The sequence below is a fragment of the Hordeum vulgare genome, chromosome 4H (genome assembly GCF_904849725.1).
Source record: "Hordeum vulgare subsp. vulgare chromosome 4H, MorexV3_pseudomolecules_assembly, whole genome shotgun sequence".
NCBI classification, from domain to species: domain Eukaryota; kingdom Viridiplantae; phylum Streptophyta; class Magnoliopsida; order Poales; family Poaceae; genus Hordeum; species Hordeum vulgare.
The window spans coordinates 560,689,053-560,707,771 of NC_058521.1; the positions used below are offsets into that span (position 1 = coordinate 560,689,053).

The 18,719-nt window shown below is 46.5% G+C and overlaps 2 protein-coding genes across 2 annotated transcripts; both read left to right on the forward strand.

Annotated features, from left to right (window-relative positions):
- The first annotated feature begins 1,584 nt into the window (after nt 1-1,584).
- Nucleotides 1,585-6,349, forward strand: LOC123449517 (glutathione reductase, chloroplastic). Its single transcript, XM_045126761.1, has 11 exons — nt 1,585-2,052; nt 3,111-3,336; nt 3,442-3,720; nt 3,799-3,975; nt 4,082-4,135; nt 4,230-4,378; nt 4,916-4,979; nt 5,050-5,220; nt 5,301-5,438; nt 5,577-5,641; nt 5,942-6,349. Exons 1-10 carry the CDS (start codon nt 1,694-1,696, stop codon nt 5,610-5,612), a joined length of 1,653 nt encoding a protein of 550 aa, XP_044982696.1. The 5' UTR covers nt 1,585-1,693; the 3' UTR covers nt 5,613-5,641; nt 5,942-6,349.
- Nucleotides 6,350-8,391: 2,042 nt separating this feature from the next.
- On the forward strand, nt 8,392-11,866 carry LOC123447038 (exocyst complex component SEC15A-like). Its single transcript, XM_045123598.1, has 2 exons — nt 8,392-8,600; nt 9,208-11,866. Exon 2 carries the CDS (start codon nt 9,218-9,220, stop codon nt 11,591-11,593), a length of 2,376 nt encoding a protein of 791 aa, XP_044979533.1. The 5' UTR covers nt 8,392-8,600; nt 9,208-9,217; the 3' UTR covers nt 11,594-11,866.
- The last annotated feature ends 6,853 nt before the right edge of the window (nt 11,867-18,719 follow it).

Consider the following 18,719-nt stretch of genomic DNA (forward strand, 5'->3'; position numbering starts at 1 on the left):
AAGACGGATGGTCTTCCTGTTGCATTTTGGAATATCATTCAGTAAGACAAGTTTTGTTACTGATGCATGCAAGCATCTCGATAGTGAGCGCTTAAATTGTTGGTTGGCAGCACTCAATTGTTTCTTCCAACTCCATCTTGCTCAATGCGACGTGGGTTCGCCCGTTGTAACCATGACTTGTTGGAAGGTGTAGACCATAACAAAGATTCAATAAAAGCATCCCTCAAGATATTTTCTGCTCTTCAATTGGATATATCATTGTAGTACTGATCAAGGTCACCCTCTCATCCTTGTTTTCTTACTTTCTTCACTTCACCAGGTATACCGTCTTTTTCAGCAAAGGCAGCTGAGTTGACTGTTTTTTTTGTGTGTGTGTGCGACTCTGTTACTATTTGTCATCATCTTTACGTTCTTGTCAGACTTTCCAAAAAAAAAGATGATTACCATTTGGGAAATATCTTCATCAAATATGTTGTTCCAGGAAAGGAAGATCCAAGAACCTTTTTGATTTATGTGAAGAAGAGCTGCACGACACTTATGATAAATAAATTGTTTTCAGCACCTCAATTATTTCTTAAGGGCTCGTTGATTGTACCGACGACCTGTTAGAAGGTTGCAGATGCTGCAGCAGAGATTGAACAAAACATCATTCAAGATATTTTCTGCTTCAGCCTACATTTTTTTAAGCTCTTCAGTTGGATATGGATATGATTGTATTGATCATGGTCACCTCTCATCCTTCTTTTCTTGCTTTCTTCACCAGGGACATGAGGTCATATTTTTTGTCTTACTCAACAAAGCCAACGAGCTGAGTGTCTTTTTTATGCTCTTTGACTATTGTCACCATCCTTGCATTCCTGTCATAGTTTCTAAAAAACAGAACACCATTTATGAAATATCTTCATCAAATCTGCTGGCATCTCTCCCAAAAGTGAAAGATCCAAATAACCCTTTCATTTTTATGTGAGGCACAGCAAAAGAAGTTTTGTTACTGATGCTAGCATCTGGATAGCGAGCGCTTAAATTGTTGGCAGCACCCAATTGTTTCTTCGAATTCCATCTCGCTCAATGCTACAGGGTCCGTCCTTTGTAACCATGACTTGTTGGAAGGTTTAGACCGTAGCAAAGATTCTATAAAGCATTACTCTACAAGCTTGTTGAGCTCTAAAGTTGGTTATCATTGTACTGATCAAGGTCACCTCCTCATACCTGTTTTCTTGCTTTCTTCACCAGGGATATTATCTTTTTCAGCAAAGGCAAAGACCCGGTTGTTTTTGTGTGCTTTCTTACTATTGTCACCACGTAACACAACCCCGAGAGTGGGTTGTATTATTTCGGTGCATTGACATCGTCAGCACGCTGGAGTCGAAGCATTCCCCTCCCGTTTGGAGCGATGGTATATGGATGCGGGGACCCACTATCTTGACGACAGAGGAAGTGGCAAACTCTCGTCGTAATTTTCCTTTAGCGGAAGAAGTTAGGACAAAATGAACCATGACTCTTTGATATTACGTGTGTTGCGTGCATGCTCACTAGTATTAGTAGAGATAAAGAAAGAGGAATCTAAACAAATTTGTACTACTCCACACATCGCCAATCGTCTCGCCTCTCCCCTTCTTTTCCCCTCCTCACACTTCCGGCGGCAGCGCGGCGAGAGCTCGGACCTCGGAGAAAGAGAGAGAGAGAGAGAGCCATGGCGACAACCGCGGCCCTCCCTTTCTCCTGCGCCGCCACCCTCCAGACCCTGACCCGCACCCTCTCCCCGCGCCGCTCCATCCTCATCCACCGCCACCGCCTCCGCTCTCTCGCCGCCTCCCCGCGGCTCCCGGACCGCCCCCGCGCCCGCCTATGCCGCCCCGTCTCGGCGTCCGCCGCGCCCAACGGATCCTCCTCCGCGGGGGAGTACGACTACGACCTCTTCACCATCGGCGCCGGGAGCGGCGGCGTGCGGGCCTCGCGCTTCGCCTCCACCCTCTACGGCGCCCGCGCCGCCATCTGCGAGATGCCCTTCTCCACCATCTCCGCGGACGACCTCGGGGGCCTCGGGGGAACGTAAGTGGGCGCTTCTCCTGCTTCTATGGTTAGATTGTGCGTTTCAGCATAGGTGTGCTTCGCTTTTTGCGTGCACCTAGTTGCCCTGGAATGGCAAGCGACTAGTGCTGAATTTGATGAGCGGTTATGTCCCTTGCTGCATTGGATCGTCAGTGATGCTTGTTTGGTAGGGAGATACATTTGTAGCTGCCAGCTATAGTGGCTCCGTTAGACGTTTTTTTGGAGAATTACAAGTATATCAAAATGGTAATAATAACTGGGGATAGCTAGATTGCTACCGTACTGTATGCCTCAGCTTGTTGAACTGGGTGCTTAGAGTGAAGATTCCTAGTAGGACACTTGGCTCTCATCACATTGTCATGCCATTTAGGGTTTGGAGAGCACAAGATGGTGGGGCTGTTTGCTTATGGTGATGTTATTGTTGCATGATTTCCACATGCACAGTTTTCTTGCTTTGGAATTTATCCAGAAGTCAAGATAATATTCATATGTTGTTCGGACAGATGTTCGAAGCTTTTTGGTTTCTAATTTAGTGTTAGTAGAGGAATTTGACTGTAGACAAGTTGCATACTGTTTCATGCTGCACCCGCAGAATGAAGCCTATTTCAGTGCCACAGTTTTGATTGCTAAAACTGAGCCCATGCGTAAATGGCATGATATCAACAATAATTGCATAAAAAATGGCTCCACTGGAATCAAGAGTCGTTATTTTTTAAAGCCGCAGAATGTACCGAATAGTGGGAGACACGTAGTTCTGCATTTATGGTTATTTTTGGTTTGATGTGTCAACTGTGGTGCCAGCCCAGACTATCAGATTTTTTTCTTGCAGTATCTTGGTTTGTCAATTGTCACATTTATGTCTTCCAAATTCCAATATTTCTATGTTCCACAGTCCACACCAATATTTACGGTGAAGGACCGTTTAGCACTTGGCTGACAACTTCTAATTTTGGTGTCTAAAATGAGCATATTCTTGTTTGTTTTGTTATGCATATTGAATTCCTAACCCGCTTTTGTCAGAATGCATCCGTAAGAACCATTATTTGTTTGTATCACAGATGTGTGCTTCGCGGGTGTGTTCCAAAGAAACTGTTGGTGTATGCATCTAAGTTCTCTCATGAGTTTGAAGAGTCTCATGGCTTTGGGTGGACATACGATACTGATCCAAAGCATGACTGGAGCACTCTGATAGCCAACAAAAATACAGAGCTGCAACGCCTCGTCGGCATTTACAAAAATATTTTGAAGAACGCAGGAGTTGATCTAATTGAAGGCCGTGGAAAGGTTGGGCAATGTTTGTAAATCAGGTTAAAGTTTGGATAGACTGTTTTCCGAAATGAATGCTGTTGGAAGGTGCAGTTACTTATACATTTTGTTCACTTAGTACAGGTGGTCGATGCACATACTGTTAGTGTGGATGGCAAGCTGTACACTGCCAAGAACATACTTATAGCTGTTGGTGGTCGACCATCGATGCCAGATCTCCCAGGAATAGAGCATGTTATAGATTCTGATGCTGCACTAGATCTGCCGTCAAAACCTGAGAAAATTGCAATAGTGGGAGGTGGATATATTGCCTTGGAGTTTGCTGGCATTTTCAATGGCTTAAAAAGTGACGTTCATGTGTTTATTCGGCAACCGAAAGTTTTAAGAGGGTTTGATGAAGAGGTGAGCAAGTTTTAAGAGCGTCAACGATAGATGAGATGCCTTGTGCTTCTGACTTATTTTGTCAGTTTTGAACTTCAGGTCAGAGATTTCATTGCTGAACAGATGTCTTTGAGGGGTGTCACATTTCATACTGAACATAGTCCTCAAGCTATAACCAAATCAAATGATGGTTTACTATCTCTGAAGACAAACAAAGAAACTATTGGTGGGTTTTCACATGTAATGTTTGCAACAGGTCGTAAACCGAATACGAAGGTTAGTAGTACCATCTGAGACTTTTTTTTTGTTTAGTTATATCTTATGTCACTATTTTATAAATTTGTCCATCCTAGATTCCTAACTTAAGTTGTTGTTCTTGTAGAACCTTGGACTAGAGGAGGTTGGTGTCAAAATGGACAAAAAGGGGGCTATAGTGGTAGGTAAAATAATATGTGGCCTTCAAGTTTCTCTGAATTCGATTGTCACATATTGACATCTGGACTTTTTTGTTATATATCTGTGCTTGCTAGGTCGATGAGTATTCTCGAACCTCAGTGGATTCAATTTGGGCTGTTGGAGATGTTACTGATAGGATCAACTTGACTCCGGTTGCACTGATGGAAGGTGGAGCATTTGCGAAAACTGTATTCGGTGATGAACCTACCAAACCAGAGTACAGGTATTTAATCATTTATCAACTCACAACCAGGAATCTTAAAAACCATATGGTTGAGGGCTTGAGGCAATGGTTCTAGAAATGATGTATACCTTGTTAGTTGACCATGAGTGGTTACCTCTCCTGAGGATTGTTTACAGGACCAGATTTTATTTCCCTGTTTTTCACTTTCAGAAATTATTGTGGATTTTTAAAATCATGGCAGCCTATATGGTCAATTGGCAGGCGTAACTTTCAAGTTTGTCCCCCATTCCCAATTCTATGGACGCAAGTTTGTGACCCTTAGGGTGCCCTCTGACCCTCCTCAACCAAATGAACTAAAATTTGAAGTGATGTGACTTTTGAAAGTTGAGTTCATTTGGTTAATTTGTTTGGATTAGTATTTTTCTGCTTCACCCAGCCTGACATTCTCCTGACACTGAATTTATACTGAAATGCATAATTTAGTTTCATTGTTTTTTAGATATTTTTGTTATTTGAGACTGGACATCATTGCTCTACAGAATGCTTTTTCATTGTGAATTAAATGTTTCTTGACAGAGCTGTACCAGCTGCTGTTTTCTCCCAACCACCCATTGGGCAAGTTGGCCTTACCGAGGAGCAGGTGATAATATATGGCTTGCATCAAATTTTGTTGCACACTAAGGAGGTCGCTCATATCCATATTTGTGCAGGCTATTGAAGAGTATGGAGATGTTGATGTCTACTTATCAAACTTCAGACCTCTTAGAGCCACTCTTTCTGGATTACCTGATCGCGTACTAATGAAGCTCATTGTGTGTGCTACCACGAACAAAGTTGTAGGAGTGCATATGTGTGGTGATGATGCCCCTGAGATAATCCAGGTCTGCATGATTTTGTATTATTCTTCACTGTTGCTGCTTCTTTCGAGGCTTCTTTGTCATGTTCTACAATTTTGTGGCAGGGAATTGCAATTGGTGTTAAAGCTGGGTTGACAAAGCAAGATTTTGATGCCACTGTTGGCGTTCACCCGACATCTGCAGAGGAATTTGTCACTATGAGGAGTCCAACTAGAAAAGTACGAAGAAAAACTGCAGCCGAGGTATGAGTTCCTGCATTTAGCCTATTTTTCTTTGAGAGACTATACGTGCTCTATCAATCAGCTCTTTTCAGCTAAAATTGACCGCATCATCTATATCTATGCTGTGGAAAATTTACACTTTTCTTCTGGTTATTTCAGGCAGAGTCTAAGGATGAGGTCGTCGCTCAGAAGTAGATAATGCCGTTGACCGCTGTACATAGAAGGTAAGCATGTGCATTATCTTGACCTGCCATTCTATGCTATCCGTTCTTGTTAGCATGTGCATTCAGCACGGAGCAACCACGGTGCCCGGCATCATTGTATTGATCTTGATTAGCCAAATCATCAACAATAGTTGCAAAGCCCATCTTTGACTAGTTGAGTTGTTATAAGGCGTTTTTTTTTTGAATCTATGCCACTTTTCTATTGTCATAATTTGCACTTTGTGGTTGTTAGAAAGGAAATAACTTGGCCAGGCCTGTCTATCATCATCCCTCCGGTTCTTACTTAGTTTCTTGCTGCAGTCATTCTTGAGGACGAGTCCCTGCCACCACGCGAAACCTGACTGGAAATACGCAGCTAGACTTGTGCACAGTTGCCCGAGAAATCTGCCACAATGATTGTATCATAACGATGAATGTCCACCTCTGCTTTTTTGCCCCTCCCATCTGCGCATTTTCTTTGCTGCTTGAGGCTTGAGCACGCTGGTCGTTGAGTTTCTTTTCCCCATCTGCTATTCATGTAATAAATGGTGTACAATGTGGCTGTGGGTGGGTAGTATCTCAACCTGGAAACGCCGCTCCGGAATACTAGAAAACCAGTGAAGAGTACAAGTACTAGTGACGTGGACGTGGTTTTCCCCTTGATTCGTTCACCTGTGCTGGCTTGTATCATGTGTTATTACCAGCAAATCTACCGTCACCAGTTAAAAATACCCGTGTGTATGTTTTCTATCGGCCAATACAAACCACAAAGCCAGCAGAGGGGCAAAAAAGAAAAGGAAAAAGCCAGCTGTAAATGCACGCACATCATCATACTCCTAGAGCGAAGCATCAAATAATCTGCCCATTCGTAGGCGCTTGTTTAGAGCATCTCCAGGGAGGCCCCTTCTAACCATTTTTTTGTCGGCCGGGAAAAAACCGGTCCAGTCACACTTTCAGGAGCCTATTTTTTTTTCCAGCTACGGTCAAAATTGGCTTCGGCAGTCTCGGTCCGAACCCAGCGAGCTGGGGGTCGTTCGCGAGCGTCGGCGGAAACTTTTTTGTCGCGAAAAATCTTTGGGTCCGTGTGCGTAGTCGTCGTCCTCATCGCCTCGTTTTCCGGAGAATCAATGCGAAGGTTGTGCCGCCGGTCAGCCTTCCATTGATTCACGGGCGGCGCAGTGACGCATGTCCCGTCGGTTCTTGCCACATGTTCACACGGCGTCGCTCCACGTGCCCGCCCGCTCGCGGCTATATAAGGTGCCCTCTTCCCGCCGGTGGCCACACACCTCCCTTGCAGACGCCCTTTCCTCTCATTCTTTGTCACTGGTGCCCCCTCTCCCTTTTTCTCCCAAAAGATGACAGAACGCTTCCCCGACGACGGAGCCGCAGCCAATGGCTTCCACGGCCGTCACCTCCGCGACGACGAGGCCCGCCTTCTCTACGAGGAGGACCACCCTGCGTCGTCGGACATGCGTGTTCCGGGGTCATGGAGGCTGAGCGCTGGCGGAGTCCTGGTGCCACCGCCGCCCTCTGGAGCTAACCGACGGGCGAAGATCGCACGCATCCGGTCGTCGCTGCCGGAGAGCTCGCGCAACCTGCGGAGGTACGCCCCCGACAGCAACACGCTGTGGACGGCGTACTTCGAACGTCGACACACCGACCAGCTCACTGCCACCAACGAGGTCGAACGACGCGGTCGCTGTAACTCCGAGGGCGCGTCGCCAATGGTGAGGCGTCCCCGGTCGCACATTGGAGGTCGTCCTTGAGCACATCGAGGGCGGCAACTCGCCGAGGTACGAGTACCCATCGCCACCCGCCTTCTCCCACCGTCGCGGTAGGTCCTGGACGTCGAGGCGGATGAAGACGACGTCGTCCTCCTCGTCCGGCTCCCACTCCTTCGGGTCGCCGACGTTCCTCCTCGTCAAGCCGGAGCCACAATAGGTGATGTTGGGACGACGCACGTGCAGCGTCGACATCGTTATCAACGAGCCCGACACCTACTCCTGCCTCGTCAAGCCGAAGACGGAGCCGGGACTCCTCCCCGTCAAGGAGGAGCACTTGGCCTTGGCCATCGATGACGAGACCGCCCTCAAATGGGAGTGGGACGACCACGCCCGAGAGGAGATGGAGCGCCAAAGCCGCGCCCTGGAGGAGATCGCTGTTCGGCGCCCCGGTTGTGAGGGTGGCGGCGTCATCCTCGAAGATAGCGACGAGGAGGCAACAGGGCCTTCCAACCCCGTTCGCCACGACGACCCAGGGCAGGGGTGCAGCAAGGACGACGGCGGAACGCAAGATGATGACGACGATGACGATGACGGTGACTACACCAATTTCTACAAGCTTCTTGGCATGTTGAAGTCGGCGACGTCAGGTGACGGCGATGTAGTTTAATTATGTATAATTATGTTTTTATTTCATTTTTGTATAAATTTTAATGAAAACTATGAATTTTCTTCGAATGAGTCAGTTTTGGTCGATTTTCTTTTAAAAAAAGTTGGGGCGATCTTTTTTTTAGGGAGGGGGGGGGGGGGAGGGGGGCGATTGTGAACCCGACCCCTTCATGTCGATTTTCTCACCGGCGCGGGGGGGTCGAAAGGCTGAAGATGCTCTTAGCACCTTAGGGCAGGCAAGAACCTCCATCCATCTTAGATAAATGATTTTTTTTTTTTGGGTGCGTTGATGGAACTTGAGACCCTGGCCAGACCAACCACTTGAGTGGCCGCCACAAACAAACAAACAAACATACCATAGGATCCAACCACCAAACGGAGCTATACACGGATGGCCTATTCTCCGGCCACCCACACTTTCTTCTCTTGAGCCTCTCTCTCTCTCGCCCGTTCCACTCCCCGCACGCACTTCTCGCGTGCGCCGCGCAACTCGCCAGCCTCGATCGCAGGGATCAACCGCAGCCCACCGCCGATCCCGTCCCTTCCGGCTGCCCCCCCATCTTCTCCGCACGGCGGCGCCGCCTGAGTGAGTACGTATTCCGCCCCCAATTCCTTCCCTTCCCCTCACGGACCAACTCGACAATGCACGGATCGATGCTGCTGTCCCATCGGCTCCGCCCTCGCCGTGGATTGAAACCCCCGCCGGCCTGCTTCCCCTCGCTCTCTCTCCACCGCCTGCCTTCTTCTCCGCCGGAATCTACGCGTGGGAAGGGCCCCGTATTATTCTGGGACGGGGAAAGGGAGGAGGGATTTAGCAATTTGGTTGAGCGATCCCTGGTTTCCGAGCGGTTTATTTCGATATGCAAATCACGGAACGATCCGTGATGTTTTTCTTTTGCGGCTACTGCATTTGCGCCAGGCCAAGGATTATCAGTACATTTGTATCACGCGGGATGGATGATGATCCTTATATCCTTTTTTATTTATTTCCTCTACTGCATTTGTATCAGGCAAAAGACTATCACGAACAAACTCGTGAATCGCCGTGCCATTTTGCTTTATTTTGGCCTCTACATGTGCTGTCTTACAAACTGCCAATGCCATACATACTTCTTCGTTGCATCTAATTCCCAAACTTTTAAATATGCGTCTTTCACGACTGTGCTGAAATCCTATATACCTGTTTTTTTTTTACAGTTGTTAAACCATGGCTGCCCAGCCAAAGAAGAGAACTATGGTGGAAAGCGGCGGCGATGGAGGCCTCGGCATGGGCCTGGCCGCATTCATTGCAAACGGCGAGGATCTGGGTCCCATGATCCGGCACGGGTTCGATTCCGGCAAACCCGAAGCCCTCACGCATAGCCTCAGGAGCATCGTAAAGAAGAAGGAGGTTGAGATCGAAGAGCTATGCAGGCTTCACTACGAGGATTTCATCCTTGCCGTCGACGAGTTGCGCGGTGTGATGGTCGATGCCGAGGAGCTCAAGAGCATGCTGTCTGGTGAGAACTCGCACCTGCAGGAGGCGTCAAGCGCCCTGCTGTTGAAGCTTGACAAACTTCTTGAGCTGTATTCAGTCAAGAAAAACGTAGGAGAGGCCATGACGATACTGAAGATTTGCGTCAAAGTCATTAGCCTGTGCATGGCGTGCAACAATTACATTGCAGAAGCTAAGTTCCATCCTGCACTCAAGACCCTGGATTTGATTGAGCATGGATACCTGCAAAACATTCCTGTGAAGATTATTAAGAAGGTGGTTGGGAGACAGATACCATTGATAAAGCTGCACATCGAGAAGAAAGCCTGTGGCGAGTTCAATGATTGGCTTGTTCATATCAGAAGAATGTCTAAGCAGATCGGGCAGGTCTCGATAAGTCACGCCTCTTTGGCTCGCCAAAAAGAGGAGGAGATGCGTGCGCGGCAGAGAGAGGCTGAAGGGCATGGCCATGCTGGACCAGACCAACACATGTATACCTTGGATGTAGAGAATACAGATGGGGAAACGGCACTAGATTTTGATCTCACACCAGTTTATCGAGCACATCACATTCATGTATGCCTCGGTATCGGGGAGAAGTTCAGAGATTATTACTACAAGAACAGGCAAATGCAACTCAGCCTGGATATGCAAATTTCCACCTCAATACCGTTCCTCGAGTCTCATCAGCCCTTTCTTGCACAGGTAGCTGGGTTTTTTATTGTCGAACAACGTGTCCTTCGAACTGCAGATAGATTACTGACCGAGAGCCAAGTGGAAGCAACATGGGAAACAGCCATTGCGAAGATGACATCTCTATTGGAGAGCCAGTTTTCTCGCATAGGCACGGCCAGCCACCTTCTCCTCATAAAAGACTATATCACTCTTATGGCTGCAGTTCTAAGGAAGTATGGTTATCAAACCACACCATTGATTAATGTTCTTGGGAGAAGCAGGGACAAGTACCACCAACTGCTTCTTTCTGAGTGCCGGAGGCAGGTAGATGATATTCTTGCTAATGACTCGTATGAGCAGATGGTTATAAAGAAGGAATACGAGTACAACATGAATGTCACAGCATTTCATCTGGAGCCAAGTGACGTGATCCCGGAGTTTCCATACGTGGCGCCATTCTCCTCTTCTGTTCCAGAAGTTTGTCGCATTGTCCGGTCCTTCGTTGAGGATTCTGTGAGCTATTTGTCTTATGGTGGTGACATGAACCTTTATGAAGTGGTGAAAGCTTACCTAGACAGGCTATTGATTGAGGTGTTAAACGACTGTCTTCTGAACAGGATGTATGCTCGCTCATTAGCCATGTCACAGATGATGCAACTTGCAGGAAATATCGCTGTTCTCGAGCATGCCTGTGATCTGTACCTCTTGCACTGTGCCCAGCAGTGCGGCATCCCCAAGCGCGTCGCTGAGAGGTCTCGTGCTACTTTGACTGCTCGAGCCGTTCTAAAAGCCTCGCAGAACGCAGCATATAATGCTTTAATAAACATGGCCAATTCCAAGATCGATGATTTTATGGTGCTCTTGGACGATGTCAACTGGATAGTGGAAGAAACTCCAGACAATGCAAATGACTACATGAATGAGGTCCTTATCTATCTTGAAACACTAGTATCAACAGCTTCGGAGATTTTACCGCTAGAAGCTCTGTACAAGGTTGTCTCTGGTGCAGTGAGCCACATCTCGGACTCTATAATGACAACGCTTCTGAACGACGGTGTGAAAAGGTTCACGCTGAGTGCTGTTTTAGGCCTCGACATGGACCTGAAGATGCTGGAGGCATTTGCGGATGAAAAATTCCACATCACCGGGTTGGCAGATATGGGGAAGGAAACAACGTTCAGAGATTGCTTGGTTGAGATCAGGCAGCTCGTCAACCTTCTGCTTAGCAGCCAGTCTGAGAACTTCATGAATCCGGTGATACGGGGGAAGAACTATGGATCGCTGGACTACAAGAAGGTTTCCATCATTGTCGACAAGTTCAAGGACTCGGCGGACGGGCTGTTCGGAAGCCTTTCCAACCGCAACACGAAGCAGAATGCTCGCACGAGGTCCTTGGATGTTCTCAAGAGGAGGCTCAAGGATTTTGGCCATTGAGTTGCTTGCATTCTTCTCCAACAAGCCGGTTCATGTCCACCTTTTTAAATTTTACTTCTGTTTCTTCCCCTCGCGTTCTAATGGCTACAAAAAGCGTCTATTTGTCTGCCTAGGTTATGTTTTGACTCTTTATCAGTTATTACAGTGCAGTAGTGCCCTCAAATAATTTTCCTTTTTCCCTCTGGTCAAAATCCTGTGATATAGACACACAAATGTTAAGATCTCTTATGGCCATTGATATGTCGATAAATGAAGCAGGGTTTTAAGATTCTCTGTCTTGTAGTTTTGAAATTCCTGTGCTTATACTATTCGTGGATCCCCGGCTTTTTGGAGATAAAAGACATGGAACATGTACGGCTTCTTCAGTATGAATACGTGTGTATTTGGTTCCTGCATACATGTAATAAAAGTATAATCTGAGAGATTGGTCAGCTGTCAACCTGGAAGACTGAATCTCATGCATGTAGCGTACGCAATATACAGCTCTGTCTGTCTAGGCTGGCGAGCAGCACCAAGTCAATTCTGAAAGTGCAATTCCTGTTGTGGCTAGCTAGACCTGAAACCAAAAATTACTTGGAGTAAACAGATGGCTGTCTGGTTCTGAGCGTACATGAAAGTAATCGAATAGCAGGTCAGGTCAGCTAGTTGAGAAAGAATTCCACGGCATGTGGAGGACTTTGCTTTCCATTTCCCAGTTGTGTGCGTGGTTGATCAGGTCCATTTGTTGAGCTTGGATCAGCATTCGGTACTGCACGTACTTGCTGAATACTGGAGTACTATTGTTCAAGGTCGTCTCCTTGACATCTCCTCGTTTTCAATGCTAGCTGGAGTAGTATTTCAGTCGCTGTGAAAGCATGCATGCATGATGTCTAAATTCCACGTAAGGATATGGATTTTTCAATTCAACTTTTATGTTCTTTGTTTATTCAAAACATGTACGCAGTCGACTTCTTTTGGCTCCAAATGCTAGTACTCTGCCTACACCCAGGCTAACCATGCAGAAACCGGAAAACTTTGTTTATTTAGTTTGGGTTTGCAATTTTATACTCCTTCCTTTTCTAAATATTTGTATTTTAGAGATTCAACTATGGACTACATACGAAGCAAAATGAATGAATCTATATTTGACTTCAAATGGATTATATTTTCAACCGTCCAGGTACCCTGGGCGGTTGCCCAGGCTCAGCTTGCAATCTCTTCCTTAAAATAATGGTAAGGATGAAGAAAATCCAGCTTTTCCATGGATAAATCACAAAATAGCTGCCGACCGTTAGGAGCCTTCATATGTTGCCCATGCTATCACATTGAGCTGGCTCCGCCACTGACTATGTCTATATATATTCGTATGTAGTTCATAGTAAAATCTCTAAAAGACAAATATTAAGGAATGAAGGCAGTACAAAGTTTGTGTTAGACACGTTATTCATGACAATGGCAGAATATACCATTGGGTTTCAAAGTATAATTATTCGTCGTCCTGTCATAACATTTTGGTAATCTAATTAAATTGGAGCGGTTTGAAGCTCTCGGCCATAGGGAGTTCGTGACTATCTATATATTTTTTTGATTTTTAAACTGTATTGATTGGTTGCTTTGTAATACAAAACGGGGAAAAACCCCCTTTTCGTCTAATTAAATAAGAAAACCATTGTAGAGACAACATGTAAAGAGTAGCGTCGATGGCTTCCATGACCTCGCGCCCGTGACCGACGGCGGATTGATCTCCTTCCCCCGGCCTCCATTTCAGTCGTCGAGACCAGATCCGGGCTGATCTTCGTGTCCTTTTCTCAGCTGCACCCCTTCTCCCCTCGAGGCCCTCACAGTGCTGCTCATGGCCCTCGCGTCCGCACCGTCATCTTCGACTCCGTCAGCCGTCTCGAATGCCGCGTCGCGCTGGCTATTGCTGCTAAAACGGACTGAATCCATATACATGTCGAAATTTTAGGGGTTTAGTCATTTTATGGGTCTGCTAGAGATGCATACATGCACGGACCTCGTTGATGGACCGATCGATTGAACCATGCATCCATGCGTACGCTCTTACGCATGCGCATCCATATGCCGCCCAAATTAATCACGCACAATTGCCGAGAAAGCTACTCCGGTGCCACCCATCTGTATGCATGCCGCCCCGCTATATATACTCTAGCCCCGGCCATAGCCGACACTCGTCCTCCTCCGGTCCCTTTCTCTCCCCGCACCATTCTTAGAGCCTCCTCGTGCTCCAAAGTTCTCTGGGACGAGCTCAAACCGAGCACAAAAAGGAGATGGCCGCATTATTACTGGCTGACAGCCGACATGTACGTAGCTCCAGGCCGACGACGTCCCAATGAAGGATGTGCCCGACGACGAGCCGTCGCCACCCTCATTGGTGCATTGGACCATGACCATCAGCGAGTCCCGCGCCCATTACATGAACATGGTGCAGGACGAGCGGGAGGAGCAGTTTTGGAAGGCACATGCCGACACAGCCTACAAACACATTTCCTCGAGGAGCACCTGCAGGCCGAGAGGCAGCTCAACGCCGACAGGGCGATCACACTGGACTTGGAGGTGGCGGAGTACGCGACACAACTCGAATCCTACCGCTCTTCCCGTCAGACCCGCCTTGACCGCTTGCGGTACCGCCAGCGTCAAGCGGAACTTAAGGCCGCCTACAAAGAGTTCGACGAGGCGGCGGGCGAGGTGTGTGTGGCAAAAGCGACGATGAGGAAGACAACACCGACGACGCCCACCCGGCTCCCCGCCACCACGACCACGAAGCTGACACGTCCGCGGGCGCTCCCGTCGACGAGGAAGAGTAGTGCATGGTAAGGTCTCCCTCTTCACTTGACGCCAAGCTTGACGGGCTGATAATCGTTGGCCGATTAGCTGCTGAAGCTGCGAGAGCCGGGGTTGCTGACAATGAGTTGGAGAAGGCAAAGGCAAGTGTGGGAGCTTCAGTCCTCGGGGCTCATGTCGGTCAGACGGGCAAAGGACAATGACTAGTTAGACTAGGAATTATACTTTCGGAGCCGGACAAACTCGTCTTTTTCTTAATATGTTCAAAATATAATGAATTTTATCATGCTTATATGAAATCTGTCTTATTGGCATGAATCCCTTTCGGTTTATGTAAAAATCCGATGAGTTTGTACGAAATTTGTTCGATTACTATAATTTATTATTGAAAGGTATATGGGTAACATGTGATGGCATTGTCCGGTAATTTGTCAGCGGACACAGCCCAGATGTAAAAAAGATATTTGCCGGAGGAAAATAGTGACCGGCGTTGAAGATGCGTTCGCAGGGGAAGTGCTATTCTGAGCTCGAACTCATATGCTCTCGGATGAAGAGTAAAATCCGAAAAAATAATAAAACATTTTAAAAAATTCTAAATTTTTGTGGTGAGAAACATTGATGTTTTTCCTACATGCATGCGAAAATTCATAACGGAATCACATTCCTAGAGGTGTAGACAAAAAAAAACAAAATTGATGCTCCAAAATGCTTCAAAAAACACTAATTTTGAGCATTGATTTTCTTTTTTTTGCCCACTCCTCCACAAATATGGTTTCATGATGAAATTTTGCACGCACGTAGAAAAAACATCAATGTTTCATGTCCCAAAATTTCAGATTTTTTCGAGGTTTTTAACTATTTTTATTTTATTTTTACTGTTCATCCGGGAGTATATGAGCTCGAGCTCATATACTCCATGTCCTGCAGTGGCAAGTAAGTTATCGCTTGAAACCCCAGCCCGATCTACCGCCACACGCGCCGAAGGGAATGGTTTCAACGGCGAGGATGGCGAGCGCCGTGCTGTTGGTTGCCGCCGTCGTGTCGATGCAGTGCCGCAACCTGATCGTGGCGGCGAGGTTGCTCGAAGCGGACGTCGCCGGCGGGCGGCCTGGTCAAGGTAACCGAGTATTAGAAGTTCAGAACGTAGTGTCTCTGACGTCGGTCTTGTGACCGAACTGTTTACCTGGACCTCGCGTGGAGAAAGATCTCCACAACATGCGCAGGAATTTCCTCCCATTTTCAGTTCGTTGATCAGGTCCATTTAATTACATGCGGAATGTTTGTTCAAGGTCATCCCTTCGACGGCTCGTCGTTGGTAGCACGCTGGAGGGCAAGTGAACATCTGTATTTTCAGTCGATGTGAAAGCATGCATGATGTCCGAATTCCTCGGACAGCGTTAAAACTTGAAAGTCTAGTTCAACGGGAACGAGATGAACTTTTTCTATTCAACATTTATGTTCTTTTATTCAAAACATGTACGCAGTCAAGTCCTTTTTTTCTTTTCTTTGAAGACCTTTTAACTCCAAATAGTACTCTATCTACATCCACGTTATCACGGACACATTCTTTTTCTCTAGACACGTTATTCATGACTTGGCGTGAGACACGTTTCTAACATACTCCCTCTGTATCAAAATAAATATCTCAAGCTTAGTACAACTTTGTACTAAAGCTAGTATTATAAAGTTGAGACACTTATTTTAAAATGGAGGAAGTATATTATTAATAATCTACCGCAAATTCGCTATGAAGCCCCGGTCATAGGGAGTTCGTGAATAAACTGATTGATTATAAATAATTAAGGATTTAAAATACACATCTGACTTCAGTTTTTTTTGGTAAAATCTGACTTCCTCAGGTATGTGAGATCCCGATCGAACGCATGACAATTACTTCTTGCAGCATGACAAGTTTCTTTTTAGAATATACTTCCTCCGTACCTAAATATAAGTCTTGTAAGATATTTCACTAGGTGTCTACATACGAAGCAAAATGAGTGAATCTATACTCTTAAATATGTCTATATACATCCGTATGTAGTCCGTTAGTGAAACCTCTACAAAGACTTATATTTAGGAACGGAGGGAGTACTACATAACACTTTTCACTTTATAACATAGCAAATCCTATATGAATTTTATTTGTCTTTCCATGGCAAATTTGGTCATCAGGTTTTTTGCATAACAAATCTGGCGTGAGATTTTTAACATTTATGATAATTAAAGGTGAAGACCAATGGTCCTAGTAATAGTATTTCAAAAAGATGTAGTAACGAGAGTAGTCCCCAGATTTAATTTTGCTGTTCCCGCCGCTATCATATGTGACCTTTCCGTTCTTGTTCGAGTTCAACTATGAAAGGTCAAACTAGTATGCATGGTTGTTACTTGTTAGACCCGTTAGAGTTACTCTTTTTGCATATGATGTGTTGACATGCAAGCTAGTCCACCTGAATACCCTTGTTTATTATTTTAAGAAAAATCAGAATACACGCCTGTTTAGTGCCGCATGCTGTGATTATTATGATCGGAACTGCTCCGCATATGATAAAATCATGTACGATTCTCGTATGATTCTTACTTAAATCATGCACCGTCTTACTTAAATCGTACAAAAAACATCACACACATAAAAGGATTCTATTATCATTGATCTTAGTGTTTGATTAAATATTGCTTGCCTGCTGCAATCCTATTTTTTACTATGCGCTTCTTACACTATTTTGAGTGTACCTTCAACTAAGACAAAATAGGGGTAGCTAAAAATATATATTACGGGGACCTGTAAAAAATGCTACAATTGGAATTTGACTGAACACACTTCTTTACATATATATAGATAATCAATTAAGATAGTTCTACAGTTTATTTATTCCTCAAATTACGTAAAACTAGTAATAAAAATACTATAAAAATAAGGAATATTCAATTGTGCATCTGATAACCGGACCCCAGAGGTTGCAGGAGCATCTACATACTATTGGACTACCCCCCACGCAATAGCCGCTCCCTCCCTCCCAACCCTAGCCGCCCCTCGGCCTCACCCCCTCCCCCTCCCTTCCTCGCCGCCGCCTGAGGCAGCCGTTGGGCAAGCCCGGGGCACCAAGGATGGTGGCGGCGGGGCCAAGGCTGCCCTGCCTCTGCGTGGGGAGCCCCGAATCTGTAGCGGCGGCTTCATTGGCGAGGCACCATAGGCTAGCAGCCGTGTGGACGGTGGATCTGGCGTCCCGACCGCGCGGGCGGCAGGATCCGGTGGTCGTTGGCGTCCGGCGGCGGCTTCTGCGGTGGTCGGTGTGCGTGATCTGACGCCTCCCCTCCTCCCCTGTTCGGTGTGCGGGCCAGCCTGGTCGGGCCACGCTTCCTTGGGTCGTCGGTGCTGTACAGGAGGCGCTGCTGATGGCGGGGATCTAGTTCGGGCGAAATCCCTGGTCGGCCATGGCCGGCTGCATCGACACGACGCCTGAGGGCGCTATTCCCCTCCTTGGAGGCGTCGATATGGACTAATCCCCTCACTTCCCCTTCCCGTAGGTCTCCCGGGCGAAAGCCTTAACTTTGTTGGGCGGCGGCGGCGCTCACGGCGTCGTTCCCTTCTTGAAGGCGCCGCTTTAGAAATCTTGGGGCTGGGTGGCGCTTGTGGGTGGTGGGCGACGGCGGTGGTGCGGCCCTATCCTAGCATGGATCTGCGTCCGTTGCTTGGAGATGGACTCGCGTAGTTGGAGGTCGTCGTTTGGCGTCATGGTGGCGTCGATGATGGAGGCACCTGCCAAGGCTGGTACCTCAATCTGATCTAAAGATGGAACAGTGAAAGATGGTGACGACGACACATGTGAGTGCGTCGGACCGGTTTGTGCCCCGGACCCGGTATGTGGCTCGGTCGGGGCCTCCGGCTTTAGATGTTAGGCTTATGTGAGAGGTTTGGGTATTTGGTCCAGCTTGCACCCCTTCATCATATGGATAGGAGCAGTGGCAGATGTTGCTAAGATGGCGCATTGAGGCATATTTTTGTACTACTTTATAAGGTCTTTGAGAATAATCAATAAAATGGCCGCATGCATCTCCCAGATGCAGGCTGGGGGGTCATCCTCCTTTTTAAAAAAAAATTGGGCTATACAAAGGAATAGTGTATCATTATTTAATATTTAATACTAGCAATAATAGACTAATAAATAAAAATGAGAATACTATCAATTACTCCCCCGTTCCTAAATATAAGTTTTTTGAGAGATTCAACTACAGACTACATACGGATGTATATAGACATACTTTAGAGTGTAAATTCACTTATTTTGCTCTGTATTTAGTCCGTAGTGAAATCTTAAAAAAACTTATATTTAGGAAGGAATGGAGT